At 47.4% G+C, this 18,878-nt stretch overlaps 1 protein-coding gene across 9 annotated transcripts in view; it reads left to right on the top strand.

Annotated features, from left to right (window-relative positions):
• The window catches only part of LOC146839127 (uncharacterized), a 239,364-nt gene that overhangs the window by 37,460 nt on the left and 183,026 nt on the right, over positions 1-18,878 (top strand). For 6 of the 9 annotated variants that reach the window (XM_085603135.1, XM_085603140.1, XM_085603139.1 and 3 more), the window contains one exon: positions 17,913-18,018. The exons of the other annotated variants lie outside the window; for them this stretch is intronic. In XM_085603135.1, coding sequence (XP_085459261.1) covers positions 17,913-18,018 — 106 coding nt within the window. The remainder of the gene's footprint in view (positions 1-17,912; positions 18,019-18,878) is intronic. 9 annotated transcript variants of the gene reach the window in all.

Below are 18,878 nucleotides of genomic sequence, written 5' to 3' on the forward strand. Positions count from 1 at the left end.
TTAACACCATAAAAAGAGCACAGAATTTTGCCTATCTGTGGAACAAAAACATCAAGGGCCTCATGTAGGTAAATAAATTTTACCGTTGCTTAAATACCGAGCCGTACCGAATCGTTAAATTAGAATCGTTAAGTTATATGTAGGTAAAAATTCGGTAACAGTTACCGATTCGGTAACATTCGGTAATCACGAATCGGAATTCACCGAATCGGTAAATACCGAGGTGGTATTTACCGAATCGGAAAATACCGAGGTGGTATTTAGCGATTCGGAAAATACCGAGGATACTACCACCTTCCCTTAACTAAGTAGCTAATATCATAATTATGTTATAATAGAAGGTCTCTTAGGCTTGAATAGGGGACCCCATACCTCAAAAATCAGCTCAGTGAAATCACATCACAGGAGCATCAGGAGCCGTCTCGCAGGAAGGCTCGTCTTCGGTCTGAATAATAAACATGATGTCTGTGATATGAAAAGCACCAACTGTCAGGTATTTGCAGCTGCGCGTGTGTCATGGCTAAATAGTGGGTCGAACAACCTAGAGTGGAAAACATGCATTGTGTAAAATTCCAGACTGTGTGTCACAGCATGTACAGACTAAGGTCGCTGCGCAGAGCTTGGGATGGGAACAACAGAATGCACTCGTCTGAAGGAAGTCTCGAGTCAGCAGTTTATTCAAGAAAGAACATGTAAACGCAGTGTCGTGTGCAAAGACAAAAAGATGGCTACATAACATTCAACGTGGTTATGCGAACTGAACAATGTATGTACGTATTCAGGGAGAACTCACTACACGCCCCCTTGAGCGAAGCAATATTTAATAGGCAAGAAAAGAGAGAACGCAGAGTTCAGTTTCGTCAGAGCAGAACAAGGCGTAACCAATGCAGCGCCAAAGTCCTAAAGTCCAATTAATTGCAGCATAAAATTCCAAAAAACACAATGCAAGTATAGTAAAAAACTCAAGCCGACCATCAGGAAGAGAAAAAAGAGAAATAAAAGAAATAAATGTTGCGCCAGGGTGCTGTCCAGTAGCACAGGCGCAATGGACGACAATCCAGTTAATCCATGAATGTATAGGCAGCATATGTGGCCACGGCTTCCAACAAAAAATCGTTTGCAGGGCCACTAAAAGTCTCAGCCATCCAATTAAGTAAAGAAAAGGAACATACGTGTTCTCCAACCAACGGAGCCTCTAGCACAATCAGAGGGCACCCGGAATGTTCCTCCAAATAGCTCATGGACAAGAAGTCGTAGGCTGCCGCTGAGATGTCCCAATTACCCAGGATACCATGCGCCGCACCACACGCCATGATCCGGACACCAGAACAGGACAACTCGTGAGACACTAAGGGCCTCATCAGTCGATCGAAATCCGGCACCGGAGACACCATGTTGGTCAAGCACAAATCCAGAGGCCATTCAAAGGGACAATCCAGGCAGTGTAATACAGGTTGTACGCAGGTGAAGTAGGAATACCTGAAGGATAATCCATAAGCCAGGCTCAAAGTCGCCAATGGCAGAGTACCATAAAAGTCAAGCATCCAATCACGAAGAAGATGCAGACGGGACAGGTGCTCGTGTGGCACAGAAGGAGCAGCCATTCCGGAGTATGAAAAGGAAAAGCAGCACACCTGCCACTAGCGCCAGGAGCAGCGGGACACCTCCAAAGATGCTTGAGAACAGTGAATGAACAAATGCAGGAATTACACCAAAAATAGGTTGGAAAGAGGTCACGAGACCCGAGCCCACATGTGTAAAAAAATGAGCCAGGCCGGTCGTGGACGAGGCATTGAAAATAGTTTGGATCAAAGAGCCGAAATGCAGGGGGAGGTCAGTATTCAGAGGCGCCTGTACCTCAGTGCGCGTATTAGCAACGTGAAGGACAAATGTTTCACGAGAGGAAGTCAAAGGCACCTCTTTGTGGGACAATAGCGCTCTATTCTGCTCAACTTGTTGAACTCTGCTTTCAAGGTTGGAATCGAAGGCCAGATGGAAACATCCAGCCGCACATGCGGGGGTGGAAGAAGAACAGTATTGCAGCAGACAACCTTATGCGAGACAGTTATGTACGGGATTCCCACTCACATCCCGCAGCAAGCTTCATTATTCAACATTATGTAAATACCGTTTGCAAGCAGAGTGAAAGGAGGTGTAATCACAGGCACTGGGATACCTCGTAGGACGCACGCCAAATTCGGGGCTTGTACATTGCATGCGCCGTGTACTTGCATGTGCCTATTGTCTCATGTATGAATCCTAGAAGAGAGAGTGCTAAAGCTATTATCTATAACGGCTAAAGCCTTCTCCATGTTTGCTTGGTCAATAGCTCTCAATCTGGAAGCCGCCTCACTGTGCGACAACTTGCAGACTTCGTTGTAAATAGCATACGCCCACCTTTTGGTTGTGCCACCCACAGGACCATTCACAAAATCATTCAATTCGGTATGCACATTGATGGAGTGGGTGGACTTCCTGATCCTGTAGATGTGCTCTGTGTCAGCTGGTGGACAGATTGGGATGTGTGTACCATCAATGCAGCCAATGGAATGGGGGAACTGTGCCATGTGAGAAATGTCTGTTTTTGTTTACTGCAGTGCAGCCTGTGTGTTGTGGAAGCTGATGTAGTGGTGCATTCTCTGCATCATGGCATCCAGGAAATTCCTGAAGGAACGGGACAGGCAACTCTGGGATACACCACCCACCGCAGCTGTCACCACCTGATAACTGCCGGATGCCAACAGATGTGGGCTGCAGAGCACCTGCACATGTGGGGGTATGGCGTGCGCCCTTCTTATTGGCTGGTCCAGGAGTGGGTGCAGGTCCCTGATTAAGGCCATGATGGTTTCGGGGTGTAGCCTGTACCTCTCATGTATCTCTGCATCAGTCAGCTGGAATGGTGTGATGCGCTGTCTGTAGATGCGTTCCTCCCGTCGCCAAACCCTCAGTCCTGCTGCCTGTAGATGTAGGCGCCTTGCAATGACGTACATAGCGGGCATGTTGTCCACGCTGTTGCATTTTGGGATTGCTTATCTGCACTGTTGATGGTTACCACCTGCTTTCAATCCGTGTTAATTACCGACTCTTATTTACCGATTTTCTTGGATTTCTTAATTACCGAGTGCTCCTACATGTCATTTTCATTTTTACCACTTCATATTTACCACTTCATATTTACCGATTCGTTAATTATGTATTCGGTAACTCTGATTCGGTATTTTGGAATTCGGTAAATATGAATCGGTATTTACCGCCTCATATTTACCGAAAAGTGGTTTTTGGACTCCTACATCTCACTTGTCTGAATACCGGTCGGTAACGGCATATTTACCGAAAATCGGCCGTTACCGACCGGTATTTGGCTACCTACATGAGGCCCCAAATCTTCAAAAAAGTGACACTGCAAATAATACCCCAAAAACAAGCAATGATAAGCACAGTATTAAAATTCTACCCACACACGTCCATATAAGGCTGTTATTACCATTTCACAGTGCTTATGAAGACCCCTTCAAATCTGTACTCTAAGTGCAGAATCTACAACAACTGGCCAATTCGCCTGCAAAATGAAAGAAATCAATAGCCCTAGCATAAGTACCAGTCACAGAAGTAGCGAACTACTACAACCTCCTGATAGAGTCCCCAAACTAACAAACAAATTAAGTCCCCTAATTTTGAAGATGCTGTGGTTTGCAAACTGCTCTGTTCTGGCCACAGGCGTCAACTCAAGTATCACATACCATGGTGGAAAGTACATAATAACAGAATGAGTCAGCGGGTCAAAACAAACAACACAGGGAAAGGATGACACAAAGCCTTCCAAGACACACTAAGTAGAGGCCACCTTATCTAATCCTAGAAATCTTCAAGAAACAGCAAAACAACCAACAACTTAAAACATTATGTAACACAAACTAAGCCTAAAATATTCAGACAAACCAAATAAATGTATAAGATGCAGTAGTACAAAGTACAAATGTTTTATTAATAACAACGTCCTAACCTAGCGAGAATCCAAAGTAAGAACACTACTGTTAAAAAATGTAAGACTCCAACTAAAATTTTAAAAAAACCTTAAACAACAAATAAAGATTGTTATTCATTAATATTATTGAAGTCATTTTTACTAATCAGTCTAAATTATATTATTTAAAACTAACCATAGTTGGAATGATAAGTAAAAATAAATAATCATAAAATTAATAAGGAATTACATAATAAAAGCTGACATACACCACAAAATAATAAACACCAGATATTATTTAGTAACATAAATAAAATACAGAGCAATTACTTAAACAGCACAACAAAATAAATAATTGTAAGTCAAGTAAATATTTCCTAACCAATATAAATATGAAAGTACAACTTACAGTTTTGAAGTTGATGTCCACTATCTTCCTTAACTGTATAAAAAAATTTACAAAAATGATCCAAAAATTAAACAGAAAACATATTCATATAGATAATCCATAGTCAAAGTCATCAAAAACCTGAAAAATATCAATTAAAAAAAGCTTCTTCTTTATAACTGAAAAATAAAAGGAAATTAATCTTGGAAAACATATAAACTATTTAATTTTCCTTTTAAAAAGAAAACACATCCAAAAATAAGAAAAGTCTCCCACCCCTATTAGGAACCTATAAAAAAAATCACCACCTACACATAACAAATACCCTAGATACATTAACCACAAAATAATTCTAGTTTAATCACATTATACAATTAATAAACTACACTATTGTATACTACACATATTTAACTGAAGCCTACCGTATTAAACAACGAAAGCCCAAACTGCAACCTAACTCAAAACTAGTCAATCATAACAAAACAATACACTAATCGAACTTTACTCCTCATACCCACATTCCAACCTAATCGTAAAACCTTGAAAAGTAACTAAAAAGTAGTCTCTCCTCATTCATAGAGCAGCATCGGGGTTCTGCAAAGACAGGAAACAGAAATGACCGAAAATGATGATAATAGACTAAAAAAATAGAGGTAGCAGTTAAAATTGTAGCATACATTGGAGTGGAATAGCAAATGTAATCCCTTTAATGTCCAACACCTTCCTCGCTATACTGTAAATTGAAATGAAAGCAATAATAATATTGACTAAATATGTGCACGTTTTAAATTATTGAATAGTTTCTAGTGTTTGTATGGTTTTCCAAAAAATATGTTCAGTTTGATTTTTTTAACATAGATATTATGAATACATTTTGATGACACTTTACACAGATCTACATTTTGATTATATTGTCATATTTATAATATGTTTAAGTAATACTTTTTGACAAATGTTTTACATTTTTAATGAACATTCAGTAAACGTTTCATAAGCTTATGTATATTATATATCTTAATATAATTACTATTAATAGATTGTACACTACTATATATTTATATATATTAACCATTCTGTATTTGTTATATACATTTTGGAACATTGTTTAATAGTTTTAAAGTATTTATTTATAACAAATACATTAAGATTTATTGACCTGTTTTGACAAATAGTCTCTTTATTTTCATTTATCGGCCATTTTTTTAATTGCAAATTTTAGTTAAAAAGAATTAATATTGTAGTGAAAACCATTTCACATTTCTTTTATTTCACATTTTGAAAGTGGTGTCTATCTTTTCAATAAACTCCAACCACTAAAAAAACCACACAATTAAATATAAAAGAATCAAATAACAATAATACAATACATTTTTCTCAAGTATTTATTTGTTTACAATTTAAAAAAATGTAAAATACATTTTTAAAATTAACTACTAAACTCAGTAAAACTCTTAAACATTTTATTACAAACCAAGTAAAAATATACACCACCTCTAATATTACAAAAATATTGAACAAAACAATGACAATTTCAACAATGATATTTAAAAACAAACACTAAAAAAATATTATTACCTTATATTCCTGTCAACTCTATTTCTGATATCACAATATTCCTGTAAGACAATATTTAAAAGTCAATATTTTGGTTAAACACACTTGGAGTTATACAAAGGGATGAGTTCTTATTGAATGTCCATGTTTCTTCTGTCCTTGCATGTAAATGGAGGAGGGTGCTTATTGCAGGTATGAATGACTTTGTTGCTCATTAGACTGCAACAGAGGAAGCTTCATGATTGTCATTTTGTATGTCTGAATGCCTTTGGTCCTCAGAGGTCTACAAAGAGGTGATTTATCACCAACACAAAAGATCACTTAACTGTACCCTAGTGGAGTGAAACTAAAGGTACCACTTTAAACATCTAGAGTGAGTAAAGGCATAGTGTAAGGGCCCTAAAGAGGAACTAACAGGGGCGTGGCCAGGATGCGCATGGAGTAGGACGTGTGAGCCTAGGTCTCCGCTCCACCGCGACCCGCTACCGCTGTTGCTCCTTTCCATCATGTCCGCTGACCGGAGCAGGGAGGTCTGCCCTGAGCTGTGAAGACCCCTGAATTGCAGACAGGGGCTCTGTGACGCCTGGAGGCGCAGATCGTCGGGCGGCCTACGCAGCACTCTCTACGGCCGCCATCTTGAGGCGGCGGACACAGCCTGGAAGCTGCAATCGGGTGCACCCTCTGGCCCTGGGAATGCGTGAGCTTACAGTGGACTCTGGAATGGCACTGGGAGCGGACTGGCAGGTGAGGAAAGTGAAGTCGCCCTGTCCTCTCTCCTGCGTTCTGGAGACACCCACCCCAGCCAGGCAGCACGGCCATGGAGAGTCGATCGGCAGTGGTGGGGCTGGTGTGTGGCTCGGGGATGAGGAACCTGCCCTGGGGACTCTGGGTGCGCCAGGGACCCCTCAAGCAATGTGAGGGGAGCAGCAGTGACTTGTGAGGTCGGTCGGGCCCCTGCCGATCCCCCTGGCCGCCATTTTGAGGGAGGGCCAGGCCTTCCCAGACCGATGTCCCCAATTCGAGGTGCCACGGGGGTATCGCGGGCCCGCCGAAGGAATCCTGGGGCTGGTGATATCCCCCCAGAGACTTGCTGACTGTTGGGAAGCGCTGGGGGAGGGCCCTGATCCCAACGCGCTTCCTGGGGGCCTCATTTGTCACCTGGCTGCCGCGTCCTGGAGTGAGAGGCTATGGAGGCGAGACTGCTGAGTTCATTGAGGCCTGCTGTGTGCTGCATTTGGGATCCCTTCTGGGATGGCGAATGAACTCTGGGCCCTGTCCACTCTGGGGAGGTCCTGAGGCAGTCCTGCTCACTGCTGCCCTCCCTGATCCCTGTCTCCGGGGGCCACGTCCCATTGCCTGCGGCTCAGAGTGTGGCAGCAGAAGATCCAGAGATGCCTGTATCTGCCTTACTCACGCTGAGCAGGGAGAGACTGGAGGTGAGCTGGGGTGGACTGGGGTCCCGGCTGGACCGGCGACGGAGTTGTGGGGTCATCTCTGCTGGGCCAGTACCTCTCTGGTGAACTCCGGTCCCGTCCTGGGGGCTGCTGTGGGCGAGAGAACCTGTCCTGCGCGTCGTGGGAGGCCCTGGTAGTGGGGCACTGAGACCAGGTCCTATGCAACTTGGATTCAGCCCGGCCACATAGGGGGCAGCACTGTGACACCTAAATGGGCTCCTGGGGCTCCTTGTGCCCCACTCGCAGACAGCCTTTGACAAACGCAAAAAGAGTTGCCCTGGCTTCACTCCTCGACGCCTTTCGGAACCGTCTTCAAGGCCTGACGTTCCTCCATCGCTGGTAGTGCGACTCCCCTGGAGCGCCCTGTTATGCCTCCTAAACATAAAGCATGCAGAGTCTTCCGCGGCCCGCGACAACCCAGTCATCTCCCTCTGGTCGAAAACCACTCCTCAGCCACAGGAAGACTCCAACCCTCCAACTCTTACGTCAGGGAAACCCGGTTCGGAAGTGCCGGTCACCCAGACATTTATGGTGTCCTTCCTGCAGGAAATCAAATATGTGATTGGCTCTCTCAGACAGGACTTTAAGGCAGGCCTGCAGGATATCCACCGTGAGGTCACGGAGATTGGAGTTAGAGTTGATGACCTTGAACGCACCATGGACACCAGGGCTGAAGATCATGAAAATCTCTGGAAGATAATGACGGCGATTGAGGAGCAGAATATTACCTTGCAGCTGAAACAGGAAAACATGGAAAACCGCAGTCAGTGGAACAACCTGCGCATCAGGGGGTTTCCACTGGGGGCGGAGGGCAAAAACATCCTGACGTATATGGCAGAACGTTTACAAGCCATTCGGGAGAACGAGGAGACATCACCACTTATGCTTGATAGGGCTCATCGGGTCTTAGGCCCACGCAGTCGGCCTGACTTCATCTCGGACATCCTCACTAGAGTTCACTACTATGCAGATGAAGAAGCTATCCCGAAAAAGGTACAGGGGGTTAATACGGTTTCCTACGATGGTCTCTCTATCCAAGTCTTCCAGGACCTGGCGCCAGCCACACTTCGACAGCAAAAAGATTTCAAGCCCGTCACAGATAAGTTGCGGGAGCTCAACATCCGATACCAATGGGGTCATCCGTTGGCCTTGATGTTTACATCGGAGGGCAAAAGGCGAGTCCTCCGCTCACTAAAAGATGCGAAACAGCTTCTGCAGCTCCCATCGGAGGCTGATGGTGGGGACGTGTCTTCACCGCGAGAGCGCAGAGAGGGGCCTCTTCGCCCATTATGGTCAAACCTCCTAAGTCCAGACGCCGCTTGCAGGAACTTGATTCTTCCCAAGCTAAACAGGAGATCATCAGTCATATTCGCTCCTTGAGTGGCTCTTCCTCCCCGGCTCGATCATCAGATCAAAAAGAGTGAACACATCCTGGCCGTGCTGTTTCCTGGACTTGCGACAAGGCCACATGTGCCTTGACTTAGCCTTTAGGTGCTCCCGGTTATGGGAAGGAATTCCTTGATACTGCTAGAGAAGGATTGTAAACTGGGATATTGCATACCATAGAAAGTGACATTTGATCCTCCTGTATAAAGTGACTGCGCCATTGGAAGACGTCGGAAACGCAGCTGATCCTCTCAGGATTGGACCGAGGATTGGGGCAACTATCGCTTTTCCTGAACATTGTCACAGGACTGTGGTGGCGGAGACCCACAAACATTTGTACGACTGCCCCCCACTCCTCCCCTACAGAGTCCCGCAGGAGAGTGATTTTTCTGGAATTGCCCGTCTGTGTGACACCGGGCTGTTTTTGATAGACTTTGGCTGTGATTGGCTCAGTTGGCCATCAGTTGTTGTTTACTTCATTTTTCTTTCTTTTTTCTTTATAATTAATTTTTTTCTTTTGGATGCACTAATTTTAGGGGCTGGGGAGATGAGAATACATACAAATGCTTTGCTGGGTGATACTTGGGCTTGTACTACTGTGTTGCTGTCTCGTGATGGCCCTTTCGTTCTACTAGGTGGTCATGCAATTTCGGGGGTGGAAATACAGGCTTTTGGGGTGGTCGTTGGGGTTACAGGGGTCGTACCTCTTTTTCACAACCACTATGATGGGCTCTATTAAATTTCTTTCCCTCAATGTGAAGGGTCTGAACTCCCCTAACAAGAGGCGTCAGGTTTGGTGATATCCTTTGCATCAGGATCCTGACGTCATTTTTATTCAGGAGACTCACATGCTCCCTAAAGACATTCGCCTTATATCCCATCCCAAATATCCCACTCAATATTGGGCCTGGTCCTCTTCTAAAACCAGGGGGGGGGGGTTTCAATTTTCTTTAAATCAAGCTGGCATGCGATGACTCCCAAAGTTGTGACAGACGAGGACGGGAGGTGTATCAAGGCACATATGGCTTGTGATGGGTGGTACCTAACCTTTGTTAACATATATGCCCCTAATCTGCACCAGGATGCTTTCCTATGGGAGCTCATACAGTCAGTCACAACTCCAATTGTCCTAGGGGGCGATTTTAATTTGGTCTGGTGCCCAGAATGGGATCGAACGGCGCAGACACATCAAAGCTCTGGGGGGGTGTTGGCGACGCTGAGGAATGACATTACAGATTTCGGTTTAGTCGATGCCTGCCAACATCTACATCTGGACTCAAGGGATTATTATTTTTTCTCCCATTCGCACCGGTCATATTCTCGTATAGACTATTGTTTTCTTTCCCTCCCATTGATCCATGCTCTGAGCGATGCGGAGGTATCAGATATATCCTTATCAGATCATGCTCGTGTCCTGGTCTCTCTCCAACCTCCTAATCCCCGTAAGGAGTCCATACCTCGCTGAAGGCTGCCTCCTAAGGTCCTTCAGGACCCTGTGGACGTGGCGGATATCCAGAAAGAGATTGAGGCCTTCTTTCTTGCTAATTCCCTTACGACACTCCAGAGGACACTCGATGGGATGCTTTAAAGCTACTATACAGGGAGTCATCACGACTATATCGCTAGGACCCGTGAGGCTAGATTGGTTGAGACCACTCTCTCTAGAGATATCAAAACACTGGAATGCAGGGACCATCTTCATCCGTCCCTGTCAGGGCCATCAAACCACGAGTACTTAGGAAATCATCATTCAGGGTTAGGATATTACGAAATAATGTCCTAAAGAAGCGCAGTCCTCTTAGTTCACACAGAGATCAAAGGATTCCCAAGATGGCCGCCGAGATTAGACCGCCAGAACAGCAGGTTAGCGCTCTAGCAGCGCTTGACAATCACGATGTTCCAGGTGCGCAGCCGTTACAACGGCGCACTTCACCAAGTTACTGAGGAGATTAGGTCGTGCTTCAGAGACGCGTCGCGAAGTTAGTCAGGGAATTTATTCGTCGCGTTCTAAGCACTAGCGAGAGTTGAAGCTGAATCCTGAGAGAAGAAGTTGTCGAGCATTAGAAGTTTTCCAAGTAAGACTGTTCCATTTTTTGCACTTTATCTGCTGTTGAAGAAAAGAAGTACTTTAGTGTTTTGGTTCCAGTATATTATCTCGTGCCACAGAATATTAAGCTTGACATCCAAGAGAAACTCAGCTCCAGCCCCGGAAAATATAGCGCTTTAATTTAAGACTGAAGAAGCATATTAGGGCGGAGAGTCAGAGTAGACGAGGAGTTTTCCCAGTAGAAGGAGAGTTATAGATACATTGTTCGATAGACACACAGAGCATCAACGTCTTTATCAACAGAATCCAGTTGAGGAGTGCAACCAGGGTTGAGAGGGTAAGGAGCTCACCCCCCCGCCCTAGAAGAAGGTTACAAGAGCTTAGAAAGGTAGTGGGAGGAAGGTCAGAATTGCAGTAACATTGTTCCATGTTTAGTTGCAGCAACTACTAAGAGATTTGCAAGATAGAAAAAACAAAAGAAAGAAGAGGAGCATTGGTCACAAAAGGATAGGGTAGGTACTCTGAGGGAGAGTTCATAGTGCACACATAAGACTCCAGAGAAAAGAGGCACCAAGAGTATAACAATCCTTTTCTTTTTTAGCGAAGATAACACCTATCCAGTCCACCAGAAAATAGATGGGCGATCAACCGAAGAAACAAGAAGGTAGAAAAGTGGCTGTCTCTTCTCTGTCCAATTCCCCTTTCCCCCTCCAGAGTTCCTTGGTGTCATCGCGTACATAAGGCGTTGAGCACTGGGAAGGCTGGGAGTGGCATTGGGAACTTTCGACATTCTGCTCCCGAGCGTGAAGAACTCGGCCTTCCTGACAGTCCCTCTGCAATAAGCGGAGTCTGGCTGAATTGCGGGGTCAGTTGCATCTGCATCGTACCAATAAGGCGGAGAGACTTCTGCTTAATCTTAAGCAGAACCTCTGCACGGGAGGGGATAAGGTTGGGACATGCCTGGCACAACGCCTTCGAGCGCAGACCGCAAGAGCACACATCGCTAAACTTAAGCACCCAGATGGCTCTTGGGCCATTTCGGAGGCGGATGAAGGCCTGGAACTGGAGAAGTTCCGGGGGGATCTTTATATGAACGCTCCTTGTCCTCCCGACGCTGTTACTGCCTCTCTTAATTCTTGCCTTTGGGACCCTATTGATTCTCACTTCACGAAATTGATGGAAAATCCCATTACTCATGATGAAATTGCTAAGGCTTTGAAGCAACTCCCACTCGGTAAGACTCCTGGGCTGGATGGACTACCTGTTACCTTTTATTGGGTCTTCTAGCCGCAGCTTCGAGACCATTTGCTTCATCTCTTTAATAGCTTCACAGACGTCAAGGGTCTAACTCCCTCCATGACGCGGAGGTGGTACTTATCCCTAAACCAGGTAAAGACAATTCCCTTCCTGCATCATACCGTCCCATTGCTCTGTTTAACACCGACGCAAAGATTTATACAAAACTTTTTGCCAATCGCCTGGAACTCCATCTTCCTGGTCTCATTGACCCAGACCAGGTGGGTTTTATGCGACATCGCCAGGGAGTGGATAATATCCGACGGGTTGCGCATCTCGTGGAAAAAGTACGCTACAAGAATATCCCTGCATCTCTGGTATTCCTCGACGCGGAGAAAGCTTTCGATCGAGTGGACTGGGGATTCCTAAGAGAAGTGTTGCAGAGAGTGGGACTTGGACCGGGGATGGTCTCTAGATAGGTGGCGCCTTATGCGAAACCCTCTACCCGCATACGCTTCAATGGTTGTCTTACCGCCCCTATCCCCCATCTATCGGGGCACTAGACAGGGGTGCCCGCTATCCCCGTTGTTGTTCGCCCTGGTTGTGGAACCCCTGGCTATCGCATCGCTATTCGTCAAGATCTGAATATACGTGGCATTCCCATGGGTGGGAATGACCATAAAGCCTCCCTCTTTGCGGATGACCTCCTTCTTTCCTTATCCTCCCCCTCTACACCCCTCCCAGCAGTGGCTTCCCTTCTGAAGACCTTTGAGGATGCGTCGGAATATAGGATCAATCTGGGAAAATCTCATGCTCTTAATCTTACTCTTTCGGCCTTGGAAGTCCAGACAATGCGAGACATGATTCCGGTGCAGTGGACAGACGTCTCGATTCGATACTTGGGTTAAGACTTGACCCCTACACTCTCGACGAGGACTCAATCTAATTGGCCTAGATATAGGAAGGCTATCCGGGAGAAATTGCACAGATGGAAGGGCCTTCCCCTTGCCTGGTTAGGACGTATCAATATTATTAAAATTTCCCTCCTCCCTAAAGTTCGCTATCTCTCTTACCCAGCCCAATACCTCAAGCTGATATTCTTTCCCTACAACGTGACTTGACTAAATTTATATGGGGGAAATCCCACCCATGCTTTTCCAACAGGATTCTAATGTTGCCTCCGGACCGGGGTGGACTGGCGTACCCCAATCTCTTGGAATACTATTGGGCTTCTCACCTTAGGTATATATTGGAGTGGGTGGTTCGCGAAAAACATTGGTTTCATCTGGACCGGGCGGTGGCTTGTAGACCTTTGTGGGATTTGGCCTGGCTCCCACGTAGAGCGCGTCCCCACAGCGCCTATATAGCCACCCCTACGAAGACGGTATTGGAGATTTGGGACAAGTTGGCAATCCCCTGAGGCCTGATGACATTTCCATCCCCAAATACGTCAATATCCCGAAACCCGATCTTTCCCCCGGCAATGCAAACCCAGGCATTTGGTACATGGACAGAGGGTGAATGCCGGGTCATTTAGGACCTTTTTCAGTGTGAGGACTTTCTTACATTCGACCAATGCAGGCAAAAGTTTCATCTTACAAGGGGTACACGTATGCAATATTACCAGATACCCCATTGGCTTAGCTCCCAGACCTATGTCCAGGGAGCTACTAGACAACTCACTGCCTTTGAGTCCCTGGTTCGCTAATTTAAGGGGTCGAAGGGTTTGATTTCTAATACATATACTGTTTTACAACGCTCTCGGCGCTCCACACCCCACGGATACCAGATGCGGTGGGCCTCAGACTTAGAAGAAGACATACCTCCTGAAGGGTGGGTCCGGTTATGGCGGGATATCTCAAAGACATTTCAGAGCATGCCACAACGCTAATCGGCCTACAAGTTAATGACGCGATGGTATTACACCCCAACCCGCTTACACCAAAGGTTTCCAAACTCCCCCCGACCTGATGGAGATGCCAGGGGGATAGGGATTCCTTCACATCTGGTGGTCATGCCCAAATCTCACGGTCTTTTGGAAGGAGGTCCTCAGCCACATTAAAGAGATAGTGGGTTTTCTTATTCTTTCTTCCCCGGTACTCACGCTCATAGGCATTAAACCCTCAACACTCAATGCTATGTCATATACGGACTGGCGCTTGATTCTCCATCTGTTAGGAGCGGCTCGACAGTCAATAGCCTTATTTTGGAAGAAGCTGCATCCTCCCCCTATTGCCACCTGGTCTCTTTGCCTGTGGAATGTTTTAGCTCTTGAATTGCTAACCGCCCGCATTAACCACACAGAGACACGTTTCACCTGCATTTGGCAGCCTCTTATACACTAGCTCACTGCGACCAGACATTCCCGTCTGGTTCCACCCAGACTTCGGGCCTTGCAATTGTTTGAGGATTTTCTTGAACCATACACAAGAGGCCAGAAGCCGGACTCCACTGAGCGACCAACTTACGCCCGAGGATCTGGCCTGATGACTCCCCAGCTCCTGCCCGAGGGGTGGTCTTCTCTCAGTGCATTCTTTTGTTTCTCTTTCTTTTTTTTTTGTTTTGTGAGGTTTTCATCTTTGGTTTTTCTTTAATGTTATTCTTCATGTGTAATTGATGACAGTTCCCTGTGGCTTTCTTGATCAGAGGCCACCCCCATAGAGCAGGGAAAGAATTCATATTTTATGACGACATCCACAGGACATCTCCAAAGATAGGCTCATGTTCAATGCTTGGGTTAAGGGGAACCTTGTTTTATTCATTTTTTTCCCTCCCGCCTCTAGGTTTGTTTCTCTCCGCTTTCCATATAATGGGTTGCTTGTTAAGATAAATGGAGGCTCGGATGGGATGAGTGTTGTTAGTTGTCAGCCCCCGACATCGCCATAGCCATCCCGGACGGCTACAAGATCATCAGGAGGGATCGCAACAACCAGACCGGAGGAGGGATCGCCATTGTACACAAAAGCACCATTCGCATCTCGACTGACTCCACCGACGCATTCAACACCGCCGAATACCTGCACTTCCAGATCCACACCGACCCCAAGACTATCCTCAGAGGCACCCTCATCTACAGACCCCCGGGACCACGCGCACAGTTCTGCAAAGACATCACAGACTTCATCAGCCCTCACGCCCTCCCCTCCGCCGACTACATCCTCCTCGGGGACCTCAACTTCCACCTGGAGAACAACAAGGACCGCAACACCGTCACCCTGCTGGACAACCTCGCCAACCTCGGACTCCAGCAACTGGTCAACACCCCCACCCACTACGCCGGCCACACGCTCGACCCCCTCTTCTCATCCAGCAAGCACGTCACCTTCAGCCACTGCACCGGACTCCACTGGACTGACCACAGCTGCGTCCACTTCAGCTTCAAGAAGAACACGGTCCACCACCACCCGAAGCAGGTTCTCCACAGAAACTGGAGCAAGATCACCGTCGACCAGCTCACCACCTCCCTCAGCCAGAACCCACCGGTCAGGACAACGGACCCTAACATAGCAGCCCTCGACCTCACGCAATGGCTGACCTCCTTTGCCAATGACCTCGCCCCACTGAAGAACCCACTCACCAGGCCCAGAAGCAAGAAAGCCCCCTGGTTCACCGACGAACTCAAGGACTCCAAGAAGGCCTGCCGCACCCTCGAGAAGGCCTGGCTCCTCGACAAGACCACCGACAACATGACCGCCCTCAAACTCGCCACCCGCAGACATCACCAGCTCATCCGCACCACCAAGAAGAAATCTTTGAAGGAACGACTGGACAAGAACGCCCATGACAGCAAGGAGCTCTTCAACATCGTCAAGGAGTTCTCCAACCCCAGCACCGGCAACAACGACATCACTCCCTCGCAGGACCTCTGCGACTCCCTCGCCTCGTACTTCCACCGCAAGATCGCCGACATCCACAACAGTTTCGGCGCTCCACCCCCGCACCCATCGACCGAACCTACGCACCCCGCCGCTATCCTCCAGACATGGACCAAAGTGACCCCCGAAGACACAACACGCATGATGAACACCATCCACTCCGGATCTCCGACCGACCCATGCCCCCACCATGTCTTCAACAAGGCCGCCTCTACCATCGCACCCCACCTCCGAGACATCATCAACACCTCCTTCGACACAGCCACCTTCCCGGAGAGCTGGAAGCACGCCGAGCTCAGCGCACTACTGAAGAAACCAACAGCGGACCCGACCGACCTCAAGAACTTCCGCCCAATCTCGCTCCTTCCATTCCCTGCCAAAGTCATCGAGAAGGTCGTCAACAAGCAGCTGGCCGCCTTCCTCGAGACGAACGGATCCCTCGACCCATCGCAATCCGGATTCAGAGCCAACCACAGCACCGAGACCACCCTCATCGCAGCCACCGACGACATCCGAGCCCTGCTCGACAAAGGTGAAACAGCGGCACTCATCCTCCTTGACCTCTCCGCAGCATTTGACACTGTCTGCCACCGCACCCTAGTCCAACGCCTTAACGACACCGGCATCCAGGGGAATGCTCTGGAATGGATCATCTCATACCTCTCCGGCAGAACACAGAGAGTACGCCTCCCTCCGTTCCGCTCTGAGGCCACCGAAGTCATCTGCGGCGTCCCGCAAGGATCGTCGCTCAGCCCTACTCTCTTCAACATCTACATGAAACCCCTCGCTGCCATCGCACGCCAACACAACCTCAACATCATTTCCTACGCCGATGACACCCAGCTGATTCTCTCCCTCACCAGAGACCCCGACACCGCCAAAGCCGACCTACACGAAGGGATGAAAGATGTCGCCGAATGGATGAACATCAGCCGCCTGAAGTTGAACACGGACAAGACAGAAGTCCTCATCCTGGGACCGTCGCCCTCCGCATGGGACGACTCCTGGTGGCCCCCGGCCCTGGGCACCGCACCCAAGCCAACGGACCACGCACGCAACTTGGGCGTCATCCTGGACTCCTCCCTATCGATGACCAGACAAGTCAACGCCGTCTCCTCATCTTGCTTCCACAACCTCCGCATGCTCCGCAAGATCTTCAGATGGATCCCGACCGAGACCAGGAAGACTGTCACCCAGGCCCTCGTCACCAGCAGACTAGACTACGGAAACACCCTCTACGCCGGTACAACAGCCAAACTTCAGAAAAGACTTCAGCGTATCCAGAACGCCTCCGCCCGTCTCATCCTGGACGCCCCCCGACGCAGCCACATCTCGAGCCACCTGAGAGACCTGCACTGGCTCCCTGTCAACAAGAGGATCACGTTCAGACTCCTCACCCACGCACACAAATCCCTCCACGACCTGGGCCCAAGGTACCTCAACGACCGCCTGACCTTCTACACGCCCACCCGACAGCTACGATCCGCGAACCTCGCCCTCGCCGTCGTCCCTCGCATCCAGAGAGCCACCGCCGGAGGAAGATCCTTCTCCTACCTGGCGGCTAAGACATGGAACTCCCTGCCCGTCCACCTGCGGCTGACCCAGGACCACCTCGCCTTCAGGAAACAGCTCAAGACCTGGCTGTTCGAGCAGTAGCAGACCCCCTCCCCCAAGCGCCTTGAGACCCTTCCGGGTGAGTAGTGCGCGATATAAATTCCATGATTGATTGTTACCCTATATTGAGCTACAGTTAGTTATGTAGGGCCTGATTGCATTTTACATGGGGTAGATCCTGACATGCATGTTCTTATTAAGCTGTTGCATTTTGTACAATGGAATGGGGGCTTATTTGATGCTTGTTTTACAGGGACATGAGTCTTCAGTTTGTCTGGTTTGTGTTGTATGCTCTCTAGTCAATAAGCAGAATTTACAATAAACTAAAAAAAAAAAGAAAGAAGAACTAACACTGTTTGCAGAAAATTAAAATCATGTTATATTTATACACTAGGCGACCAAAGTACCAGCCATTGTGAGTTGTTTATCATAAAAAGAGAAGAACATTTCCTACTGAGCAGCCCTCAGGAAACAGAAGAAAGAAAAGATGGTCTTAGCAGAGATAAGAATATTGGAAATATTAAAATACCTCCACCCTTCTGAATCCTAGTAATGAGAGCATCACGCTGTAGCCCACTCCGAATTCTTTTTCTAAAAAATTGGATTTTAACATGTTTCACAAGCATAAACCTCATGTGAACAGATGCCACATGTAATATTATTATTCACATATGCCGTACAATGCCATAGTGGCGGGCTCGAGCATGCGAAACCAGGTCATCACGCCCTGGAGTATCAGAATAGTCCCTTCCACTAGTTTACATCTGGGATTGACAGTAAGTAGGCTGTTAACCGGCTCCAAATGTCCTTTAGTCTCAAGGCCTGTGGTAGTTCTTCTGCATACAGTTCCAGTTGGTCTCTACAGTATGCCATTTCACTTAGCCACTGAGCGGTTTTTGGTACTGACTCTTTCTCCCAGTGTATGGCCACTCTCTTCTTCACCAAGAGGAGGGCCACCACCACCAGATTACAATTGGCCGGTTGTAGAGACTTAACCAAGCTGAGCAAGCACATTGGAGGGGTGCACTCCACCAACTCCATCACCATATCAGTAAGAACAAGTTTCACAACCTGCTCCCAGAAGTGGCAGATAAGAGCACACAGCTAAGCCAGGTGCATGAAGTCTGCCTTCAAGGCCCTGCCGCGCACGCAGTTTGCATCCACTCGGAGTCAATATCTAAAGAATTAGACTGGAGTGTAATACATTTGCTGCAAGTATTTGAAATGTACAATGCTCAAGTTCTAATTGGATATGATCATAGCTGTTAGTGCACAACAAAAGCCCCAGTCTGCCCGGACTCAGCGGTATATCAAGCATGGTGTTCCAATTTACTAATGTCTTGTTCAAGGCTGCAAGCCT

The sequence above is a fragment of the Triturus cristatus genome, chromosome 4_2 (assembly GCF_964204655.1).
Source record: "Triturus cristatus chromosome 4_2, aTriCri1.1, whole genome shotgun sequence".
In the NCBI taxonomy this organism is placed as follows: domain Eukaryota; kingdom Metazoa; phylum Chordata; class Amphibia; order Caudata; family Salamandridae; genus Triturus; species Triturus cristatus.